Here is a 21,125-nt window from a genome sequence, read left to right as displayed (position 1 = left end):
GAAAATAGGGAGATGATGAGTTGAGCACTTAACCTTTGATTCAGGACATATGCTACACTATGAGAGGAACTTATTAATGGGAAAAAAGGTATTTTCGTGGGACATTTTGAAAATCCAACTTTTTTTTTCTGACTAACTTTAGGCTCTCAAATGAGACCTTTCAGTTGCACTGAGCTTTCTCTCACAGAGAAATAATGCAGGGACATCTCAGGTGGGTTAGGCTGATGTCTGAGGATTAGCTCTCTCCATTTATATATAAAATAAAACTTGTGTAATGAAGTTCCCACCACATGGACGAATACATTCAATTTCACATACTCAATTTGGTGCTGAGTGGTGGGTGGGATAAGCCTGTGGGGTTTTTCTGGGAGATGCCCAAAGTGAAAACATCTCTTGCCTGTTACTGCCATCCCAGGGCTGTTCCCACCCCACTGAGCCCCAGGTGTACCAGGACTCCGTGGCTGCCCCAAGCCCTGCTGTTCGATCCATCCTGGTACAGCTGTCCTAAATGCAGTTCTGAGGGTCTAACCCATCTCCTTTCCTAAACACCAGGTGTTCTTTTGCTAGCAGTGGATGAACATCCCTGAGCAGGCACACAAACCCACCTGGCATCCGAGGGCTGCGCGGAGGAAGCCCAGGACGGTCGGGGACGCAGGGGCAGCACCTGTCACTATCATGCGGACACACCCCCCAAGACTTGCCTGGTTGGTAGCAGGAGGAAAAAAAAGAAAGCATCAGAAGCTACTGCAGATGGCAAAACCATGAGCTTGCACAAAATGCTCTCTCTAGGATAGATGTGCAAGATTTCCTGCCCATAGCAGGGGGTCAGAATTAGATGAACTTCAAGGAGTCTTCCAACCCAGCCATTCTGTGGTTCTGTGATGTGGCCATCTGTGGAAATATGAACTAGCTCTGAAGCTTTCCTAAGGGATAAAGCCCCATTCAGTCTACAGAGACAGGAGTGCTCATGTCCCTGTCAGGACAAGCTGCTCAGCCTGAGCTCCTGCAACTGCTGTGCCTGGCTCTGGGAACTGCTGGGAAAAACAGACTCTTCCCCATCCAGTCTTCTTTGCTTATTTACACCTCACTGGTTTTAATGAATTGCCTCCCGAACCCTCTAAAATAACGTTGTCCCTTTTTTAAGGTTGATGACCTTCAAATATTTCTGGAGGGTATTACATCAATTCCTGTGTCCTATTTCACTTCTTTCTCCTCTCCCTTCATTTCCTTTTCTTTATTCTAGAAGTAAAAAAGAAAACCCAGCACAAGAGAAAACAACTGCTGACTGAGTCTGCCCGTCTCGCCAGCCCTTGCATCAATATGCAGCCTGGCTCGCTCCCGGCTGGGTGAACTCTGCTATCTTTGCACACTGAGGACAACTAATCCACAGACCACAAGTACAGTCAGTTTCTTTAGTTAAAAATAAAGTGGCATGTCTCCAGATAAGTCATCCGATTAAAAAAATGAAGTAATTAGAGCCTCCTGGAGTAGTACAGAGCTCAGAAAAACCTGGTTTAAAGCCAATTTAATCTCTTTTTTTACTGAGATGTGTGGGAAGTAGAAGGGCATTCTGATTTCTTTATTCATGGTTGCTAAACCATGATTCATGTGTGCATTTTTCTTTACAACCTTATTCTTTTCCTAGGAAGAAAAGTGGGTTTGAATATACCCAATTGCAACCCAACCCGAAATCCAATACTATTTGTTGAGATTTTCCAGAAAACTTTGGAGCAGCATTTCTTTGATCAGTGATCTCCTTTTCATGACTACCTTTCTGAATTTCGTTCCTAGATACCTTTCCTCCCCTGCAGGGGTACAGTTGCTATTTGAGAGCTGCAAAAAATTTTTGGCACTATTCCATAAATTAGTGATTTCTTGGTGCTGCTGAAGAGGAATGTGGCAAATGTCATCTTAATCTGCCTTGTGTTTCTCCATTTCCCTCTAGAAAGTTATGCCTGGGAGAATTGAAATTTTGATATTATGCATGGTGCTTAAAAACAAAAACAAACAAACAAAAAAGGCAAAACTTCACGAGCAACAAACTGTGCTCAGTTTCCTTCTTCTATTCCATTTTCGAGACTGCTGTTCACTAGTGAGTAATGACTGCCCACAGTTCATCATCAGGCAAGTGGGCTACAGTGACTTTAAGGAATCATAGAATTGTTAAGGCTGGAAAAGCTCTAATCTCATCAAGTCCCACTATCAACCCAGCACCATCTTCACAACTAAACCATGTCCTCAAGTGCCACATCCACCCCCTTTTTTAACACTCCCATCACTCCCCTGGGCAGCCTGTTCCAATACTTGACAACCCTATCCATGAAGAAATTTTTCCTACTGTCTGAAACTGCCTTGTCAGAAAACCAGTCATTGCTAGAAGAAACAAGAGTTCTTTGAATTCAGACTCACTTCTTGAATCACTTACCTGTATCTTATTAAAGAAAAGTTTATCCCACAAACTGTCATTTCTAATGATGCCATTTCGAACTTCGGCCTTTTTCCGTCTGGCCGCAAATTCCAGGATCCAGCGCTTGAGGGATGTGTCAGCCTGGCTGAAGATCTGCAGGAGCATGGGATGGCAGATGAGGTGTCACAGAGGAGAGAGAGCACATCAACACCTCTTCTCCCCATGACACCCACACAGCCAGGTGGGCACAGTTACATTTGCAACACAAGTAAACAAAGCTACACTGGGGGTTGTTAGTGGGGAAAAAGGAATGATGTGTTTTGCTCCATTCCCTGTTGCACACGTGGTTCCTTTGGGGGGAAAAGACAGGATGGTGGTGCAGGCCCCAACTAGATTGACAAGACTGCTCTTAATATATGATTTCTGTGATAGGGTTCAGTGAAGTTCATGCAACCTGAGCAACAGGGAATGAGCAACATGAACAGGTATCAGTGATGGCCAATGTGGTGATGGGGGCTGCATTTACCTGAGCTAAATCAGGCACCAGCACAAACTCCACCTCAACAAATGAGAAACCCCCAGTGCCTGTCCCTTAATTAAGCACAGAAGCCCTGACCTTTGGGAAAAATTACATCAATAGCTTGTGCTTAAGCTTGTCTTTAGCAGATAAATCTTCTGAGGAATAAATATTCCCAGCTAGTCAAACAGATTTAATATGATGACCAGACGTGCCTGTCTTAAATACCCTGCAATACCTTTACCTTAGTTTTAAAGATTCCTAAATCCAAGAGCCACTGTCACATTTACACTGCCTAAATCCTCAAAGGCTTTTTGAAATTTCTGATTTCCAGCTGTTGTTGCCACCAGAACAAGAGATTTGAGTTTCAAATCTGATTGATGGGCACAAAAAGTCCTTGTGCAACCAGGTTTGACTGATGTTTCTGTGATGAAAAATATCCTGTATCTCTAGAAACATCTGGTAATTTTAGTGAGAACAAGGTAGGAGGCTAATACAGAGGGATTTCATATTCATATGTGATAGCTGTGTCTGGAGTCTGTGTAAGTTATAATAGACTTACACACTGAAGGAGTTGTATCCATTACACAGGGTGAGAATGTGTCTGCAGCAAGGCAGAAATACTGTCATCTGCTTGAGAAATCTCCATGACTAAGGGAATTCTTCCACATGAGTAGTAAAGGGACATAAACTCCATTGTTCCAAAAAAGAGTAAAATCAAAATGCAGCTCACCTTGTCATACATTCTGTTCAGCAGCCGTGGCACGACAGGGAAGATGGTTGGCCGCAGTGCCTTCATGTCGTCAGACAGGAGGCGAATGTCGCCTTGGAAGAAGCCAATTCGCCCTCCGTGGCAGTACACTACAGACTGAGGGGGAGAAAGAGGAACACATGTAACCCCTTGGCCTTCAATTCCCAAAGCAAAGCATTCCTCCCAAGCGCAGAAGCTCCTTTTCTGAATTTCTGCTCTGCAATGTGGCAAAAATGGGACTTTGGAAATACAATAAAGTAACAATAAATTTTGCACTGAAGAGAAATATCCAAATAGTTCTGGGCATTTTTCAGTACAAGCAATTCAGCATCCACCAAATTTACCACTTGTTCTGGAAGAACAAGGAATCAAAATTTTCAGAAGGGATTTCCCTTCATCCCCTGCATATGGGGATGGAGAAGTCCCAGTTAGGGTCAGAGTCTGGATCAGAGCTTTCCTAAAGCCCAGCCCTCCCATAGCAGCTCACAGCATGAGGACCTATCGTCAATACAGAAATGCAAAGTAAGAAACATCATAAAACACAGAGCAGCAGCCAATTTTTAGATGTTAATACTTTAGTTTTGTTTAAATACAACAATATAAACTACGTTAGCAATACAGTGCCTGATCCTGTATCCCAGAAATAGAAGCCCACTTCATGAAAGGTGCTTGATTTGTATGGAAACTACAAATCCAGAATCCTTGTACTTGAAAACAAAGCAGGGTGTTTTCCTCATCAGCAGAATGGAGCTCAATATGTGAGATGGGGCAGAGGGGCTGCTGGCCATGAGCCAGCTGGTAGCTGGTAACCAGTAACCCTGCCAAGGAGCCAGCACAGACTGGGTCAGTCTGGAATTTTGTCACTGAGGAACATTTGGAGACCAGCACTTCTGCCATGGTTTTACAGTGCATGGAAGAGAGCGTCCTCAGCAAGTGCCCCTGTGATACCAGAGCTGAGCCCAGCCTTCCTGAGTAGACTGAAAACTTCAGCTCCTTTTTGTGGGCTTGTCTTCCCCAAATGACTAAAGTTGAAAATTCCTTAAGAGACATCCACATCTTTTGTGCAGCTCCTAAAAATCTGCAGTACTAACCAAATTGCTCTCACTGCTTGGTCAGGCAGTTGGAGACTGTCTCCATCAGCTGAAATTACAGGAATTTTACACATGTGATGTGGGTTTAATGAAAATCACACTGCTGAATCTGTGCTTTACACTGTACATGAATTTAAAACAAAGTAACCAGTGTGCTCATTGGGAATTGAAAGTAACAACTAGAAATTTTTAGCTTTAAAGCATGTATCTGTATGATTTTAATTGTAAATTACAGGAATGAATAATGTTGGCTAAAACTAGGGACACTGATGCAGTGCTTGCTGTTCAAAATGCTTTTGAAAATTACTTTTTAGCCCTTTTGAAAAAATCTTTATATTAAGCTGTTTCAGATGGGAGGATGAACCTGAACATCCTTTGGAGGCTATCCCTTTCAGTACAGCAACATCCTGTGAAATGAAAGCATTTTCATTTTTTTCTAATTTCTTTCTGCCCACCCATCAGATGAATTTTGAATAATTATATTCTTGTTTGCCTGAACAGTGCTGGCACACTGACCACCTTGCCTTGCAGGTGGAGAAAGGCTGGGCTGTAATTCTCCAAATCTTTCATGGGCTTTTACTTCCAATTTGTGAGAGTTTTAACAGGGAAAAATATATTATTTTTGGCACAGATGTTACTAAGAAGTGGGAGGTTTATATTCAGATGCCTGTCTGACTCAAAGTGTGTTTTCAGCCTGAAACAGGCCTCCTTGAGAAAGTACAGAGCTGCAACTGGATCCAGATCCAAACTTCACATACTGGATCTATTTTAAGTTTACAGCTTCTCAGGCCAGGAGACCTGATGTGACTGTCTCACCTGACTTGCCTAACTCACCAACTGCAGCACAAGTCAAAAAGAGACACAGAGTCAGTTCTGTGGGCTGGCAAGAGCTTGGATCTGCCATAATTCTCAGGGGACACAGGCTGCAGTGAACGGCCACCACATGCTGCCCTGCCAGGAGGATCATGTGTCTCACCATGATCTCAATTTCTTCTTTTTCAGTATCTGCCAGGTTGGGGTTTTTTTGCAGATCATGTTATTTATGCAAAAAAATCATTTTAGCTGATGTAGAAATTGGCATGAAAGTATCTTGACTCACACGACACCTCATCCTAGAGTGCTTTGAAACTCTGTCCCACAAATTGCTCAGGTAGCAGTAGCTATGAGCTGACTGAGCCATGAGTTTGGCTCATTGCTGAAGGGCAGTTTTTCAACCCCTGAGCCAGGTGTAAGCTGGAGACCTTGGGAAACTCTCCTGGCCTTGCTCTGGACTCACAGCCATGTCACTGAGACCATGGCTCTAGTGTTATGCACGTGGCACTTCTGGAGTACAAGCCTTTTTAGTGCTACAAGATATTGCTGGTTATTTAGTATTTTATTCATTTTATTTTATTTTTTTGTTGTTGGCGTGGAAAAAAGACGATTTCCACTGACACCATGACCTTACCTGTACCATTCTCTCAAACATGTGTGCTAAAGGCAAATAGGAAATGTGTACATCCTCACAAGTAGGAGACCACTGACTCTGGAAGAAAACACAAGGAGCCCCACGAGGCCTCGTCAGTTCAGGCAGGTTTCTTACCTGTATAACTCTTTCAAACATGTGAGCCAGAGGCAGGAAGGAGATGAGCACATCGTCCTGTCTCGGAAAGATCACTTTCTGCAGGTGGAGGGCATGGGAGACAGAAAGGAAAGAAACACTGACAGGAAGACAACAAGAAAGTCATAAAATAATAAAAAGAAAAATGGCACCAGAGGAGCAAAAGGGTAAAGATTGTCAAGAGAGGAGGGAGCGGCGGACACAGGGAAGCGTTAAAGCCACAGCATCATGGAGCTCAGTTAGCAGGAGGAGTAAAGAGCACGGAGATGTACACACAGGGCAATGCAGAGGGCTCTCCTTGGCAGAAGGCAGATTGTACCCACGCAGCTCTCGCTGGGAATGGAGGCTCACCCTGATGGAGAATCCCATTTTTATTCACTGCTTTCTACCAGGAGGTGCCGAGACCCTGATTTGTGCTCTCAGCTGTGCCAGGCAGCAGGATCCTGGTGCAAACCTGCAGGAGCCCCCAGGATCCCAGTGCTAACCTGCAGGAGCCTCCTGGACACCAGCAGGGCTCTGCAGGAGCAGCACTTTCCCACATTGCATACAGCCCATTCAAAAATCACAGTGTTACTAGAGTCAAAATTAGCCATTTTTTTCCTTTTTCTTGGGTTAATCATTGGTTTGAATCAATGTGTTGGAAAACTAATGATTTAATCTTAGGCTTCAAAATTACTTCTGTTAGTGTTTCTCATAATTTCAAATTATTAAAATATTATTTTAAGGGCATTATGACTGTCCCACAGATGGGAAAGAAGGGAATAGGGGAAGAAAAGTGACCAAAGTTTTAATTTTGCCAAGTTTTTAACTCTCTCTTGAAGACTGGAATAAACAAAGGCCTCAAGAGCCTCACCTAACTCATTCCCCAAAAGAAAATAACCTTTCTACCTGCATTTCCTAGGAAAAGCTTGCTGTAATATTATGGATTAGAAAAACTGAAAGGTTGACTACCCAATAATTTGCATCAAGGCCAGTGGTTAGTGGAAAATGGGTATAAAAATCTATCAGCTCACAATATTAACAGTTTATACCCACTTGCAACTCCACTGCTCAGAAGGAATCAATAGCCCATGACCTGGGATACAGTGGAGGCAGACACAGGAGTCCATCCCTCAGGGGATATTTTATTGAAGTTAAATCTGGGCTGGTCAGATTTGGGTATGGCCTCCCAGCCATCACCTACCAAAGTCAAACAGCATTGACTATGGGGGTGTTCTCAGCATCCCATTTCATATTATTGTGTCTGTCAGTCTGAATGAAGCCATTAGGGCCTGCAGATCTATTTATACATTATTTCAATTTGGCTTCATTTTCTGCAAGCACAGTAATGCAAAACCTTTAATATCAACCAGGGTTTTTTAATTACTGCTGTTAGAGCCCAGACAAAATAATCTGGTTTTAAATCAGACCAAAATTATGCCATTGAATAGCATTTCACAGTTGGCACAGTTGTCCAGTTAAATGTAAAAATGCAAACAGCTTCTTGGTATTTGAGAACAACCTTATAATAAAGCTCTGGCTTAAAAATACATTTGGTTTGTAAAAATCACTGAACTAAGCAAAACTGCCACAAGAACTGGTAAACAACAAACCCACAGGACTTCTCATTTTGTTTCTTTAATTTATACTACTTTCAAATGTTTCACACTTTACTCTATTTCATTACTATGGTCAGACATTACCCAAATCTTGTCAATCAGCTACAGGCATTTACTCTCTGCTAGCATTGGTCTGATGACTAGAGATAAATTTACAATCACACCAGACTTGGGGCTCAATCTGATACCTTTGAGATTAATCAGGGTCCCACTCCATCAGCAAACACTAAATCCATTTTAGTGGACCAGTTCTGGAAGATGCCAAGTTCCCTCAGCTCTAAATTAGCGCTGTTCCAAAATAAATGCCTGCCCTTAGAAGCTCAGGCCTCTCCACACCTCAGCTTCCATTTGTGCCTCTTGCTGCCACTGAAGCTCCATGCTGAGTAGCCCTCACTGGCATTTTGTGCTGCACACTGTGGAGACACAGTCCTGCAAACATTGGAACATGTGAGTTCAGTGGCATTTCTTACATCACATGTCTCAGTTTCTTTACACCAGTGGTCCAGAAATCTCAGAAAATTCCAGGATTAAAGTAAAAAACTTCAGTAATTTCAACATCAACAATAAGACCAGTAAGGGGTATGAGATAACCAATTGTCCATCCTATGTGCATGTAACTACTTTATAGAATTCCTGTTCACTGCCAGAAATTAGATTATTTAGATTTGTTTTATATAAGATATATAAAATCCCTACTATGTCATGGTCAACTGATTTTGCTTCCTATATTGTTTCTAAACATGAGTTCACATGTTGTATGAAACAGATTATAAAGGCACTTGTCCAGCACTATGCTATGCTCTGTTAGAAATATGTATAACAAAAACTAAAATATACTGGAATATCAATGAAATTAACCATTAACCATTCCGATAAAAAATCATGTATGTTCTTTTATATATATGTATATATATATATATATATATATATATATACACATATACATATATATACACAAACTTTGTATGCAGAGAGGTTTCAAATAAATAGCAACATTTTTGGGCACAATGGGACACACAGAGCACAAGAGGAGCTTGAACTCTTCTTCAAGCACCAGTTGCAATTGTACAGGGCTTGTGTGCTCTCCTAATTCTTCAAAAAGAGTTAATGAATTCATTTACAGAAGTCAGCATTGTTTCTCAGAAGCCCTTAGTGCCCTACAGAGCCTGGGAGCCAGAGCTGCAAAGAGGATTTAATGCCCTCCAGTACTGCAGATTCAGCCTTGCTCCATTCCCATGAATTTGGCCCTCTGAGCAGGAAAAATGTCATCTTTTATCTGCAAGAGCATCCTTCCAGCCCATGCAGGGCCACAGCTCAACCCACACAACCTGCACATGGCAATGTTTTCTAGCTCAGGGTAATCACCTCCGTCACTTTCAAAAAGCCTGAAAAATCCGCCACCACGTTTCCATGGGTCAGCATAGCACCTTTGGGATTTCCTGAAAAGAAACAGAGAGGGAGTTTAAAGAATAAGCCAGAAGGTAACTTTGAAAAACTGAACAAAAAACCCCAAACCAATAAATGGTTAAAATATTATGTTCACTTCTTCAATTTTAAAACATATGTAATTTTCACCATCATTTCCGTGCATTAATATGCACCAAAAACACTTCAATACTCAAAACTTAATAAAATGCTACTGCAAACAGAAATATTTCTCTTGGAGACTCTGGAAAACAGGTTCCAGCAGAAATAGCCCAACTGCAATTTCTGAGAGTGCTCAGATGGAGCCACTCAATGAGCACAGCCATCAGACTTGGCTGGCTGTTCCAGCCTCTCTTGGGAGGATTTATTTCATCCAGATTTTGACTAAGAATAATCTTGAACACCAAGAAACACTGTTCAAAAGGCTGTTATACTCTTACTTAACCAGTACTCTGAATAACTTGAGAAATGCAGAGCAGTGCAGGCAAAAATTAGGCTACAAGAAGACCCTTTGAGACTACAATTAAGGGAAGTAATGAATAGTAGCAGCAGCAGAGGTGTCTTGAAGACAGCCCTAAACCTGTTAGGGAGCCAGCAGAGCCCCTGTGCTGTGTTCCAGAGCTGGGCACTGCCCCTGCAGCATTTCATCCACCACCAGCAAGCACCTCAGCACCACCAATATTTGCCTTTTTATACTCATTTTACACCACGGTCAGCTGACCATGGAACACCTCTTGCATTTCGTATCTTTTGGACACCAAAACAGAGTGTTTGTTAAGCAGCAAATACACAGGCTGGAACCTCCATGTTCACAAAAAAGTGGCATGGAGGGCTCTGCACATCCTCCTATCACAGCACTGTCCCTTTTCATCACCCTCCAAGGCTTTACTTGTGAAAATAAGGTGTAGCTCAGCTCAAATGAAGATTATGGGGCCAGCCTCTTTCTCTCCAACATGTTTTTAAGCAGATTGTTTTAATTCCATCACACCACTGCCACGTATTTCCTGCTGCTCTGTGCAAAGGCAGATCAGGGGAGCTTTACCTGCAGGTGCCCAATGTGTCCCCAGAACAGTGGACACGAGCAGCCTGGCAAAGCTCCTTCAGTTAATGCAACAAAAAGGTAAACCAGCCAGAATTTCATTCTGTCTGGCTCAGATTAGGAAGAGACTGTGGTGCTTTGTGTATATGTTTCAGCACAGGAAAGTATGTTTAATCCTCTCATTTCCAAATAGTTTGAGGGCTGTGCTGCTAGCAGCCCTCCAGTGTGGGCATGGGCACAGACATGGGCACACTCAGCACTGAGCCCTTTGTCCTGCCAGCAGCACCACCATCACTCCTATTCAGCCTCCCAAATAATTAAAGGCAGGCACAAACAGCAATTGTTGCATACATTTATTGCAATAGAGCAGGATATTTTTAACACAATATATTATACTGAAAATCCCTATTTGCGGCTCCAAGTGCCTTGAGTAATTCAGTCCCAAACACTTGCAGATGAAGATGATGCACAGGAGGTTGGTTTGGTCCCATCTGAAGTTCAGGGGAGAAGCTGACAGCTTTGCCAGCCATGGCTGCTCCCATGCCAACATGGTGAACCAGGCTTACAGGTGCCAAACCAGCCTGGCAGGGTATTTTCACAGCTGGGTGCACACATGGATCCAGGCTCCAAGAAAAGTCCGTGAACAGGTGTCAGTTGTGCATACTCATCATGACTCCAAAATCACTTGTGTTACCGAGATGTGCCCAGCCAAACACTGGTGCTCAGCCCCTGCAGTTCTAGAAGCAGCTGTGCTCCTGCAGTGTCACAGTGGAGAGGATTTGCTCAGTACTGGTTTGGAAACTCAAAACTGTGTCCTCTGGCACACATCTGGTCCCTGCACCTTGACAAAATTCTTCAGATGTTTTTTGGAGGATTTCAAGTGTTCAGTGCCAGGCTGGGTGGGGCTTGGAGCAAACAGGTCTAGGTGAAAGTGTCCCTTTCTGTGGCTGGGAATTGGAACTAGGCATGCTTTGAAGGTCTCTTCCAAGCCAAACTATTCCATGATTCTATGAGATTTCTCAGATGTTTGACTCATTTACTCACTCCACCTCTGACCTGAATGCAGATCCAGTACCTCTGCCATGCCTGGAAGCAGTGTTAACATCTTGACTCCTTCTGCATCCTTCTTCTTGCACAGGCTCAACACCCTGGACAGGCTGCAGTGATGATGGTGTCTAAGCAGAGCAGCAGTGTTGGAGCCAGGAGAGCCTCCATCAGGAGAAATCCAGAACAAACCATGCTGTTATGGGACAGCTGCAGCTTTTTGGGTTGGGGGACTCCTGTAAGCTTTAACCTTCCTTAGTAGTTCTAAGAGTTAACCTAGTAAAAATAGGTGCCCCTTTCTATGAGCTCTTTCCCAGAACTACCACTTTGAGAGAAGAGGGTTGGCAGGGATGCTGCTCTTCTATTTAAAAAATCAATGCCATTTCTGTAACACTGCTCTTGTTTGAATTTCCTCACAAAGACAGGCCCAGGGAGTTTCCTGTTACAGAATTAATACCTTGCAATCCATCAATAACCAAGGAATGTTAAGGCCTCCTTATCTTGGAGGCCAGGCTTGTTTGGTAGTTCTCATAAGCAATAGTAGAACTTATAAAAGAATAGAAGAACCTTTTCCACATTGCCAAAAGGGTCTTTCAAGTGCTCCAGCACAAATGTGATGGTGTGCTCCATCAGCATTCTGGGATGCAAGCACTTTCCTCCCCTGAGGACCTCTGACAAAAAGGAACATGCACTGGCCAGGCTGGGAGAAACCACTGGGAAGCAATTTTTATCCACCTGATCAGTGGATCCTTGAGGGAATGACAGTTGATTGATTTCTCTGGTAGCCAACATGAAAAATTGTATCCTGACATATTGGGGATATCTATATATCTTTGGCCCATTTCCAAGTGCTGATGGCTTCTTGGCACAGCCGTGGAAGTTGCTCTTGTCATCCAAGATCAGCAACCTCAGCCTCTCTTTTCTCCCTGAGGAGGCATTGGGGCATCTGATCCTGTCAAAGAAAAGCAAGTGTTAAAGTCTGGTCCTGGGGAATTCTTTGCAATTCTACAATTTTCAGGTGACAAATTCCAGAGCAGAGATTTTTTTTCACACCGTACAAAAATATTTAAAGCCCTTTGGAATTGGAAAAGCCCTAGAGAATATATCCTTTGGAAGAAAATTCTAAATTTAGTCACTAAAAATTACATGGGCTATATAAAACTCTTACATCAAAGCACAATGTAGAAAACAGACCAGAGTGTTGATGTAACCTCTGGAAAAGGCAGAGAGTGATGTGCAAAGTCCTGCAGCAGCAGAGGATGGGCTCATGCATCACAAGTCATTGTTATGAGAGGGTTCAGTTTGAGATGATTTGCAAAATTGGAAATCTCTGATTTGGATGGGAGAAGGGAAATGAACTTCCTGGTTGTCCTATTTCTGTAACTCTGGGCATGTTTCTAAGAAAAGCACAAAATCGGAAACTGGCCCATGATTGAATCTGCAAATGAAAAAGAAAATCAAAAGAAACCTTCTCTGTGCAGAATTTCTTATTTAGAAATAAAAATGTCAACAATAACGTGACTTGAAGAATAATTGCAGAATTTCTTATTTAGAAATAAAAATATCAACAATAACATGACTTGAAAAATAATTGCTCTGCACTTGAACATATACAGAAACACACTGTGCCCTGCTGCATCCACAGCATGGCTCCTTCCATTTCCACTGCTCCCATTTGTGCCCAGCCACTTTGCACTCACTCTGAACATGACTGTGATGCTCATGTCCAGCACTGAGGTCAGTCCTTCCCATTTAGGAATTCCCAGTGCTGGAACAGAGCAGTCACAGGCTCCTTTCCCTCAGTGCTCTGCCCAGAGCAGTCTGAAGTGCAGATATCTAATCTAAGGACCATACACAAAGGTAAAATACCCAAGCCCTTTTAATACATCTTGAGCTTGTAGTTGGAGCTGATAAAGCAGTTGCCTACCTGGTCTGAAGCACAAGTCTTTTCTGGGAGGTGGAGGATGAAGATGTTCCCTCATGCTCAGCCTGACCCGCCATCTGAGGAGCACCAGCAGCTCCCAGCATCTTCTGCTGACACCAAACTGAGGGTGCTGTGGTGTAGGACCAAGCATTAGGCAATCCCAAGAGCACAGGTGGATCTGGAAGAGCTGCTCCAGCAGTGCCTGGAGCATAGACCTTCTCTGCAGACAAGTGTGAAAGCAGTGTCCCAAGCAGTGATGCCTTGCGCATCTGCCCACACAGCTTTCAGGGAGGGCAAGAGGCTGAGCTCTCAAGAGGAAGAAATTCCTGCAAGCTGATGAAAACCAGGGTCTGAAGAGAGGAGAAAGACCTGCCTCTGCTAAGAACAGGCAGGAAAATGATTCTGCCCCTCTGTCCAAGAAAAAAGAGGCCAGCAGCACACGAGTACCAGCACCAGGCTCATCCCAAACCTCTCCAGAACTTGGTGTGATGAGCAACACACAAGAAGAGGAGGTGACAAGGACCTTGGTTAGGCTGGAGACATCAATGTGCTTAGGATACAGAGAACGGAAAGCTCTGGAACCACATTTTTTGGTTTCTTTTAAAATACATTTGCAAAAGATAAATACCAATCAACCAAGTACTTCACAACTACACAACAAAATGGGAAGCAGACACATGGGCGGATTTTCAGACAACTGGAAAATCATACTGGCAAAGTATATGTCAGAGAATTCAATTGAAAAATAAATATATTGTTATTTTTAATTTGCAATCTACAGAAGTATATAAACCTATACATTCTTAAATATTAAAAATGCCTAGAAATATCATTACCATATGAGTATAACAGCAGGTTTGTATGTATTGAGGTTGGATTAATATTTAATTTCATAAGATATTCTAACATTTCTAGATTAAAATGCCTCTTTTACCTGTAGTGCCACTAGTAAAACAGACAATTGACAGATCTTCTGGTCGAGGAGGCTAGAAATACAAAAGGAGATTAAGAAAATCACATCAGTCAAATGCAGATGTGTCAGTGGTAGAGACTGTTGACATTGTAGAAACCTAAAGATCAAACCAATTATGTTTTTGCTCTGACAAGAGAAAAAAAAAAAGCTATAATTCCCCTCAGCATGTATAACCAGGTTTCTTCAGCTGATGCAGGCTCTATTCCTCCCTTTATGCTGTGTTCCAGCTGCACTAAGGGCATGCTTTAGTGTTTGTCTCACAGTTAGCATTTTCCAATCCACCACCTATATCTTTAGACAAGTGGGACAGCTTGAGATAATTCATCAATTTCCAGGTCAATTCTGGAAAGAACTCCACACCAGGGGACAAGATTCCAAAGCTGCTGATTGTTCCCATTTCCAGCAGCATCTCTGTATTCTCAGCACCACCCTATATGTACACTATTTTGGGTCATGAATGATTAAATAAACAGCTTGAGTATCAGAAGCTGCTTTTCAGAGTTTCGTATGAATATGAGCAGCCAGTGAAAAATATCAAAGCAATTTTCCTAAAATATCCCATATAAATACTGCCAAGTAGTGCTTCTGAACTATAGGAACCCCAGCAGAAAGTGAAGGGTACAGAGACATTCCCCCAGTGCCACCAGGGTAAGGTAGTGGAATTAGAGTAGCTTAACAATGGCATTTAATTACTGTCCCATTAACACATTCATAACAGGATGAGCTATCTCAGTTAAGTGTTCCAGGTAGAGGGAATGAAGGAAATACTGCATATTGTTCCCTATGGGGGTGGTGAAGCTCTGGCACAGGCTGCCCAGGGAAGCTGTGGCTGTCCCATTCCTGGAAATGTTCAAGGCCAGATTGGACAGGACTTGGAACAACCAAGCACCCATGGAAGGTGTCCCTGCCCATGGCAGGGGGATGGAACAAGAGCTTTAAGGTCCCTTCTGCTGCAGTTGTAAGTGGGAAAAGCAACAAGCCAACACTCACCACAGGCACATGTCTATTCTCACGGCCACAGTCCTGGAAGAGATGAAAGTAACAAAAGTGATTTCCACCTTAATTCCTACAGTGTAACCCATTTGCTAATAATCTGCAAACCACTAAGGGAGGGTATGAGCTAAAGCAAATTCCTAGCTGGAACTGGGTCATGAAGTCATGAGGCCATCTTCATTATCCTGAGTTTCTTGCCTCAACTGCAGTGCCTTCCTTGGATTTCAAGTAGTGTTTGGGTTGGTTGAGCTGCATCCAGGGTGTTTGAAACAAGTGTGAGGCTGTAGGCTTACCTGTAGTGTGGGTGAGGATCTGCAGTGATGCAGAGTCCCCAGGCAGGTGCAAAGGAGAGCTTCTTTATTGCAAAAACCCGGCCTTTTTAAGCAGTTTGCCCATTATCAGTTACATAGTTTTAGAACATAACAAACATAATTCAACCATCCACCATATAGCACAATGTGAACACACAATGGTTGCATAACTTGTTTTTCTACCCCTAATTCAGCTGAGTCTCTTTCCCACAGCCCTTTTCTACTTAGCCAAAGTAACAGGCCTGAGCCATGATTTTACAAGGCCTTCCGTTTGTAAAGTTTTACTTATTGGTAACATTGTATGAGGACAATGTCTCAAATAACACCCCCCCCCTTCCCATGCTTAAGTAGCAGCTGATAGCATATTTGAGGATCAAGAATTGAAATGTTGGCTCTGCTACCAAAAAGGAATAACACCAAGAGGCAAGTGCACCAAGCATCAGCATTATCAGCCACAAGTTGCTCTTTTGTGTTCTCCAGACACTGAACCTGGCGCACAATTCACAAGTCCCTGTGCATTGTACTGTCTTTTTACAGATGTTACAAAAAATAATAGAAGGGGAGAGAGAGCAAACTCACCTCCACCTCCTGCATGGTCTGGATGCGAACCCCACAACTCTTCCCTCTCTCTGTCAGCTCCTTCTCAAATGGGTCCATCAGGATGATAGACCTCAGGCCTGGTGTTTCTTTCCTCTCCACGTGGTCAAGGAGTATCCTGGCTTTTTCAGGCTTGTCACAAATGACCGTGGAAATGTCAGCTGCAAGAAAAACAGCCAAACAAGCTGTTTGCCCTAAATCTTCTTTAATGCAAGATTAGCTCATAGCTAACACTATATCAGTTCTGATAGTCACTCCAGGCTACACCAGAAATCCCAGCATACAGCACATGCTTCTCTTGAAAAATGAGGAAAAAATGCAGTCTTAGCTAACCCAAGTCAACGACGAAGCTGTAGCTGACATTTATGATTATTCTGGGAGTCAGTTCAAAATATTAAAATTGCTCCCCACATGCATTAAAAAATCTAGGAGGCAAAATATCAAGCAACACGGGAGTGGGTGGCCATGGAGTAATTCCCACATCCAGAGCAGCCCTTATCCATGGCTATGCACAACTGGGCATGTGGAAAATGCAACAGAGGCAGCACAGGGACACACAGCTTCTCAGGAACCTCTCTAAGTGAATTCAAGTTACAATGCCCCATCCCTGGAAGTGTTCATGGCCAGGCTGGATGAGGCTTGGAGCAACCTGGTATAATGTGTCCCTGCCAATGAAGAGGGAGTTGGAACCAGATGAGCTTTAAAGTCACTTTCAACTCAAACCATTCTGGGATTCTATGATCATTTTTCTTTTAGAAGCAGAAAATGAACCCTTCTGAGCAACAGAACTGAGATCACATCAGTTTGGATGTTACCTGTGTTGACAATGTACCGAATGGCTCCAGGACCTAAGGTGTCATACAGGGGAACCACCACCATGGAATAGGTGTAGCAAGCCAGCTCAGAGATGATCCACTGAAGGAGAACATGGAAGCACAAAGGTGAGAAGGGGCCACGAGAGCAGATATAATGTGAGAAAAAGCTGACAGGTCAGGAACATTATTAATACAATATCAAGTTGGATATAAAATCTCACCTCTGGGCGGTTTTGAGCAAAGACACCAATGAACTGCTTCGTGGATGGCTTGCAGCCCTGCTGCAAAAGGCCTGAACCCAGAGCTTCTGCTCTTTCAGCCACCTGGAATTTGGAGAGGAAAAAATACATTAAAAAAGAGGAATATAAACAATACCAAATTAAGCCAAGACTTACAGGGAGGCTCTCAAATTATTGTATTTCCTATCTAAAAGTCCAATTTTTATGTTATCATGAACCATCATTAGCTGACTAGCAGTTGATGAAGTCGGTGATGCCCCATGGCTCCGGAGTGCCTCAGAGCTGCTTTCAGGAGTGGGCTCATGGCATGGAGCCAGCCCCTGAAAGCTGACACACCCATGTAACATCTGGATGTGCCAGGGCGGGGACAGCAGGAAGCATCACACAGTGCATGAGCAAGGCCCTGGTCTAACATGCGGGCACCCCAACACCCCTTCTTGTGCTGGGCAGGGGAAGACGATGCACAGTGGGTGCCACATCCAGCTCACCTCCTTGTAGGACAGCCACTGGTAGGGCTGCTTGGGCTTCCTGAAGCCCAGGCAGGGGCCATTCTCTGAAAGACACAAGCAGAGATGATGAGTTATGGGGAGGCAGTGCCAGGAGTTAACACATGGGGCCATGATGTGGGGGAGCCCTCCAGGAGTAAATCCATAGTTAATGGGTTGGTTCTCACAGCAGTCTCCAGCAAACTACACACACAAGTGCATCTGATGGGAGATGAGTTGCTGGGATCCTCCAAAAAGGCTTCAGTCCTCCCCACTGACAGCAGCAGTTTGCCCCAAACAGCCTCATTGAGAGACACTTCTCCAAACGTCACATGAGCATTAGTGTCTGATAAGGACACTCATCCCACTACTTCCACTGCCTTTTGATTTAAAAAGGTGAAAACGACTATATTTAGCCCAGCCTACTCTGGAGGAAGGTACAACAACATGCAGCAGTGCATGACCAGATGAAAATTTGAAAAGTTTGAATAATTTGCTAATGGTATCTACTTGCAGAAATCCATTCCTCCATACACCTACTGAGTCCTTCATTTACCCCTGTCTTGTGGGGCAGAATATATGCAGATCTACTGGGGTTTTTTATAGTACCAAAAATACTAATCTGACCATGACGTTGTTGCATTCAGTGAGGCAGGACACCATAAACAGCAGACATGGAAATAGTTATGGTAGAGCATGGAAGAGTCATCATGGCTCTTTGGAGTGAGAAGGGATGTCTCTCAAGTGTATGAGAGCTCTGTGACAATACCAGTGACCATGGGGTAAGAACACCTGCATGGTCTGGTCCCCACCTCTCCCAACTTCTGCTCCTAGGCCTCCTCACCCCTATGATCTCACCAGAGATGTTGAATCCCCTCCTGAAGACCTCATACATGGTCCTGGCATCATCGTAGTAGTGCGTCAGCAGCTGTGGGCTGTCCCCGATCACCGAGCGGCGCGCCCCGGCCAGGCCCTGTATGAGATGAGGTGACACAAAATGACACAGCCAGCAGCACTGCTCCGGGGTGGGAGATGGGGAAACCCCCACCATAAAGCAGCACACTCCCCAAATGCCAGCAAGACCTCTGTGACCACCACCTGCCCCAAGACCCACAGGGATGTCAGAGGGGTTTGACCTCAGCACCTCAGGGATACGGAGAGCCCTCTGGTCACAGAGGAACACTTGACCCAGCTCATTGTCACTGAGATCATTGATATTTCCCTAGGGAGTTTAATAAGGAATTATGGATCTGGAAGGAATGGAGTGGGGATGTGCTGGGGGAAGCAACTGGGCTCCCCAGGTCTTCAGGACTAGCACCCTGAGCACTTCCACAAGGACATCCAGGCCAACATGAAGAACAGACCAAGGCAGAGCCCAGCCCCCCGCGCCATGAGCTCAGCAGAGGTGTTTTAGGAGTGGGCAACCAGGATGAGAATGAGCAAACCAGGACTGCACTGGGAGCAAAAAAAAAAAAAAACAACTAAAGCCCTAATCACAGGGAAAAACTATCTTGAAAAATGTTAATTCTTCCCACCCTTTTAAAAAGCTGTTGCAATTAAAGACAATGATGTCTTAGAGGGAAAATCACAAAAGGCTTTAAAAATTCTCATCCCACTTTCAGATATTAAAATAAGTGGAGACAATACTCAGAAATATTTCCGTTCTTTACGACAGAGCCATATCATTAAAGCCTTTTGCAAGGATAACAATTAGTAACTCTTCAGCCTCTAAGTATGGATTCAGGTTTACTTTTTCTTACTATTACCAAGTTTGCAGCACCAAATTCAGCAATGGGCACATATGAAGAGTGCCAGGTGATCTGATCACATCAGCTGTTGCCTTTCAGTTGTTTCTCCCATTCAATGGCAGTGCCTCTAATTTTTTGCCATGGATGGTTGAGCAAAGCTAAGACCAAAATTTAAGTGAAAATTTGAGAGAATAACATGCTGTATTCTAGTTTACAGGAAAAGGTGAAGTGATGGGGTGAAGTGATCCCTGGCACAGTGCATTACATGATTGATTTCAGGATGAGGTTGGGGAACTACCAAAACAACAACAACAACAAAGCCTTTCTGGCGTGCCCTGTGGACACAGATCCGTAGAAACAAGTCCAGAGGAGGCCATGAAGGTGGTTAGGGGGATGGGACACCTACCCTATGAGGAAATGCTGAGAGAGTTGGGGTTGTTCAGCCTGAAGAAGAGAAGGCTCTGGGGAGACCTTAATGAAAGGGGCTGGAAAGGCACTTTTTACAAGGGCACATAATGACAGAACAAGAGGTAATGGCTGCACACTGAAATAAAGTGGATTTAAATTAGATGCTAGAAATCAATTCTCTCCTGTGAGGGTGGTGGGGCCCTGGCACAGGTTGTGCAGAGAAACTGTGGCAGCCCTGTCCCTGCAAGTGTCAAAGGTCAGGCTGGATGGGGCTTGGAACAGCCTGATCTAGTGCCCATGGCAGGAGGCTGGAATGAGATCATCTTTAAGGTCCCTTGCCACCCAATCCCTTCTGTGACTTCCAGGCATGCAGATCTTGGGGAAAGCCAGCCGGGGTTGCCCTCACCTCGACTTCTTCCGACTGCATGCTCAGGTCGCAGGGCGGCTTCACGGCGCGCGGCCGGCTGGCGAACCAGTAGGCGACGACGGCAGCGAAGGCGCCCAGGCCCACCAGCGCCGTGGCCGGCAGGTTGCGGAAGAACTGGCTGAGGTCATCGAACTCGGGCAGCCGCAGGCTCCGCAGGATCTCCTGAGCCTGCATCTTCTCCACCAGCGAAACTGCAACCTCTGCAAGAGCCACAAGGATGGGTCAGGTCGGGTGAGGTCAGGTTGAGGATGGGCAGAGGCAGCGCGGGGCTCAGGGAAGAGGAGAACATGCTTTGCCTCATCAGCCATTGCAAACACCCTGCTCTGCTGAGCCAGGGGCTGCCTGCCAGTGGCCACCTTAACTGAGAAAAACTGCGTCTGTGGAAGAGACAGAAGAAAGGAGGAAGCATCCATAGCAGGGTGAGCCGGAACAGACAGCTCACTCCCTAAGGACAGCTGAGCACCAATGTACAGGAAGTGATGCAGCTGCAGTTATCTGGAGTGAGAGATGCTGGAACAAGCTCTGGGATCCAGCTAGGATCCCTCAGGGCTGCCAGGAGCTTTCTCTGCCTTCCCTGAGCAGGACTGCACAGACAGTTGTGCTGGGCTCAGAGAGTGGGAGTTGCTCCTGGGAAAGGCAAGGTCACACTGTGGATCGGGCATTGATTTAGACTCTGCCACAGCAGGTTATCCTACTTTTCCCTTTTGCACAAACAGAAACAGCCACCAGAGAG

General features: G+C 44.4%; 2 protein-coding genes across 9 annotated transcripts in view; both read right to left on the bottom strand.

Moving 5' to 3' along the window:
• ACSL6 (acyl-CoA synthetase long chain family member 6) overlaps window positions 1-21,125 on the bottom strand; it is a 56,934-nt gene that overhangs the window by 10,351 nt on the left and 25,458 nt on the right. For 6 of the 8 annotated variants that reach the window (XM_030957290.1, XM_030957292.1, XM_030957295.1 and 3 more), the window contains exons 2-14: window positions 20,372-20,592; window positions 18,668-18,782; window positions 17,813-17,877; window positions 17,307-17,408; window positions 17,086-17,185; window positions 16,253-16,431; window positions 15,360-15,392; window positions 14,331-14,382; window positions 9,330-9,403; window positions 6,214-6,426; window positions 3,658-3,792; window positions 2,426-2,560; window positions 606-701 (exon numbers count right to left, since the gene is read on the bottom strand). In XM_030957290.1, coding sequence (XP_030813150.1) covers window positions 606-701; window positions 2,426-2,560; window positions 3,658-3,792; window positions 6,214-6,426; window positions 9,330-9,403; window positions 14,331-14,382; window positions 15,360-15,392; window positions 16,253-16,431; window positions 17,086-17,185; window positions 17,307-17,408; window positions 17,813-17,877; window positions 18,668-18,782; window positions 20,372-20,592 — 1,520 coding nt within the window. The remainder of the gene's footprint in view (window positions 1-605; window positions 702-2,425; window positions 2,561-3,657; window positions 3,793-6,213; window positions 6,427-9,329; window positions 9,404-14,330; window positions 14,383-15,359; window positions 15,393-16,252; window positions 16,432-17,085; window positions 17,186-17,306; window positions 17,409-17,812; window positions 17,878-18,667; window positions 18,783-20,371; window positions 20,593-21,125) is intronic. The other 2 variants (XM_030957296.1, XM_030957297.1) reach the window with 2 other exon arrangements.
• LOC115908584 lies at window positions 10,567-14,290 on the bottom strand. The gene is made up of 2 exons (XM_030957298.1): window positions 13,400-14,290; window positions 10,567-12,424 (listed from the first exon to the last, which is right to left on the bottom strand). Exons 1-2 carry the CDS (start codon window positions 13,663-13,665, stop codon window positions 12,001-12,003), a joined length of 690 nt encoding a protein of 229 aa, XP_030813158.1. The 5' UTR covers window positions 13,666-14,290; the 3' UTR covers window positions 10,567-12,000.

Source organism: Camarhynchus parvulus, chromosome 13 (assembly GCF_901933205.1).
Source record: "Camarhynchus parvulus chromosome 13, STF_HiC, whole genome shotgun sequence".
Taxonomy (NCBI): Eukaryota; Metazoa; Chordata; class Aves; order Passeriformes; family Thraupidae; genus Camarhynchus; species Camarhynchus parvulus.
The sequence above is the reverse complement of the archived record's forward strand: the minus strand, read 5'-3'. Positions and strand labels throughout refer to the sequence as shown.

Coding starts and splice junctions, on each gene's coding strand:
- LOC115908584 (XM_030957298.1), bottom strand. CDS start 13,665: ATGCGCAAGGCATCACTGCTTGGGACACTGCTTTCACACTTGTCTGCA. Junction 12,425..13,399: donor AGACTTGTGCTTCAGACCAG/GTAGGCAACTGC, acceptor TTTCTTTGACAG/GATCAGATGCCCCAATGCCT.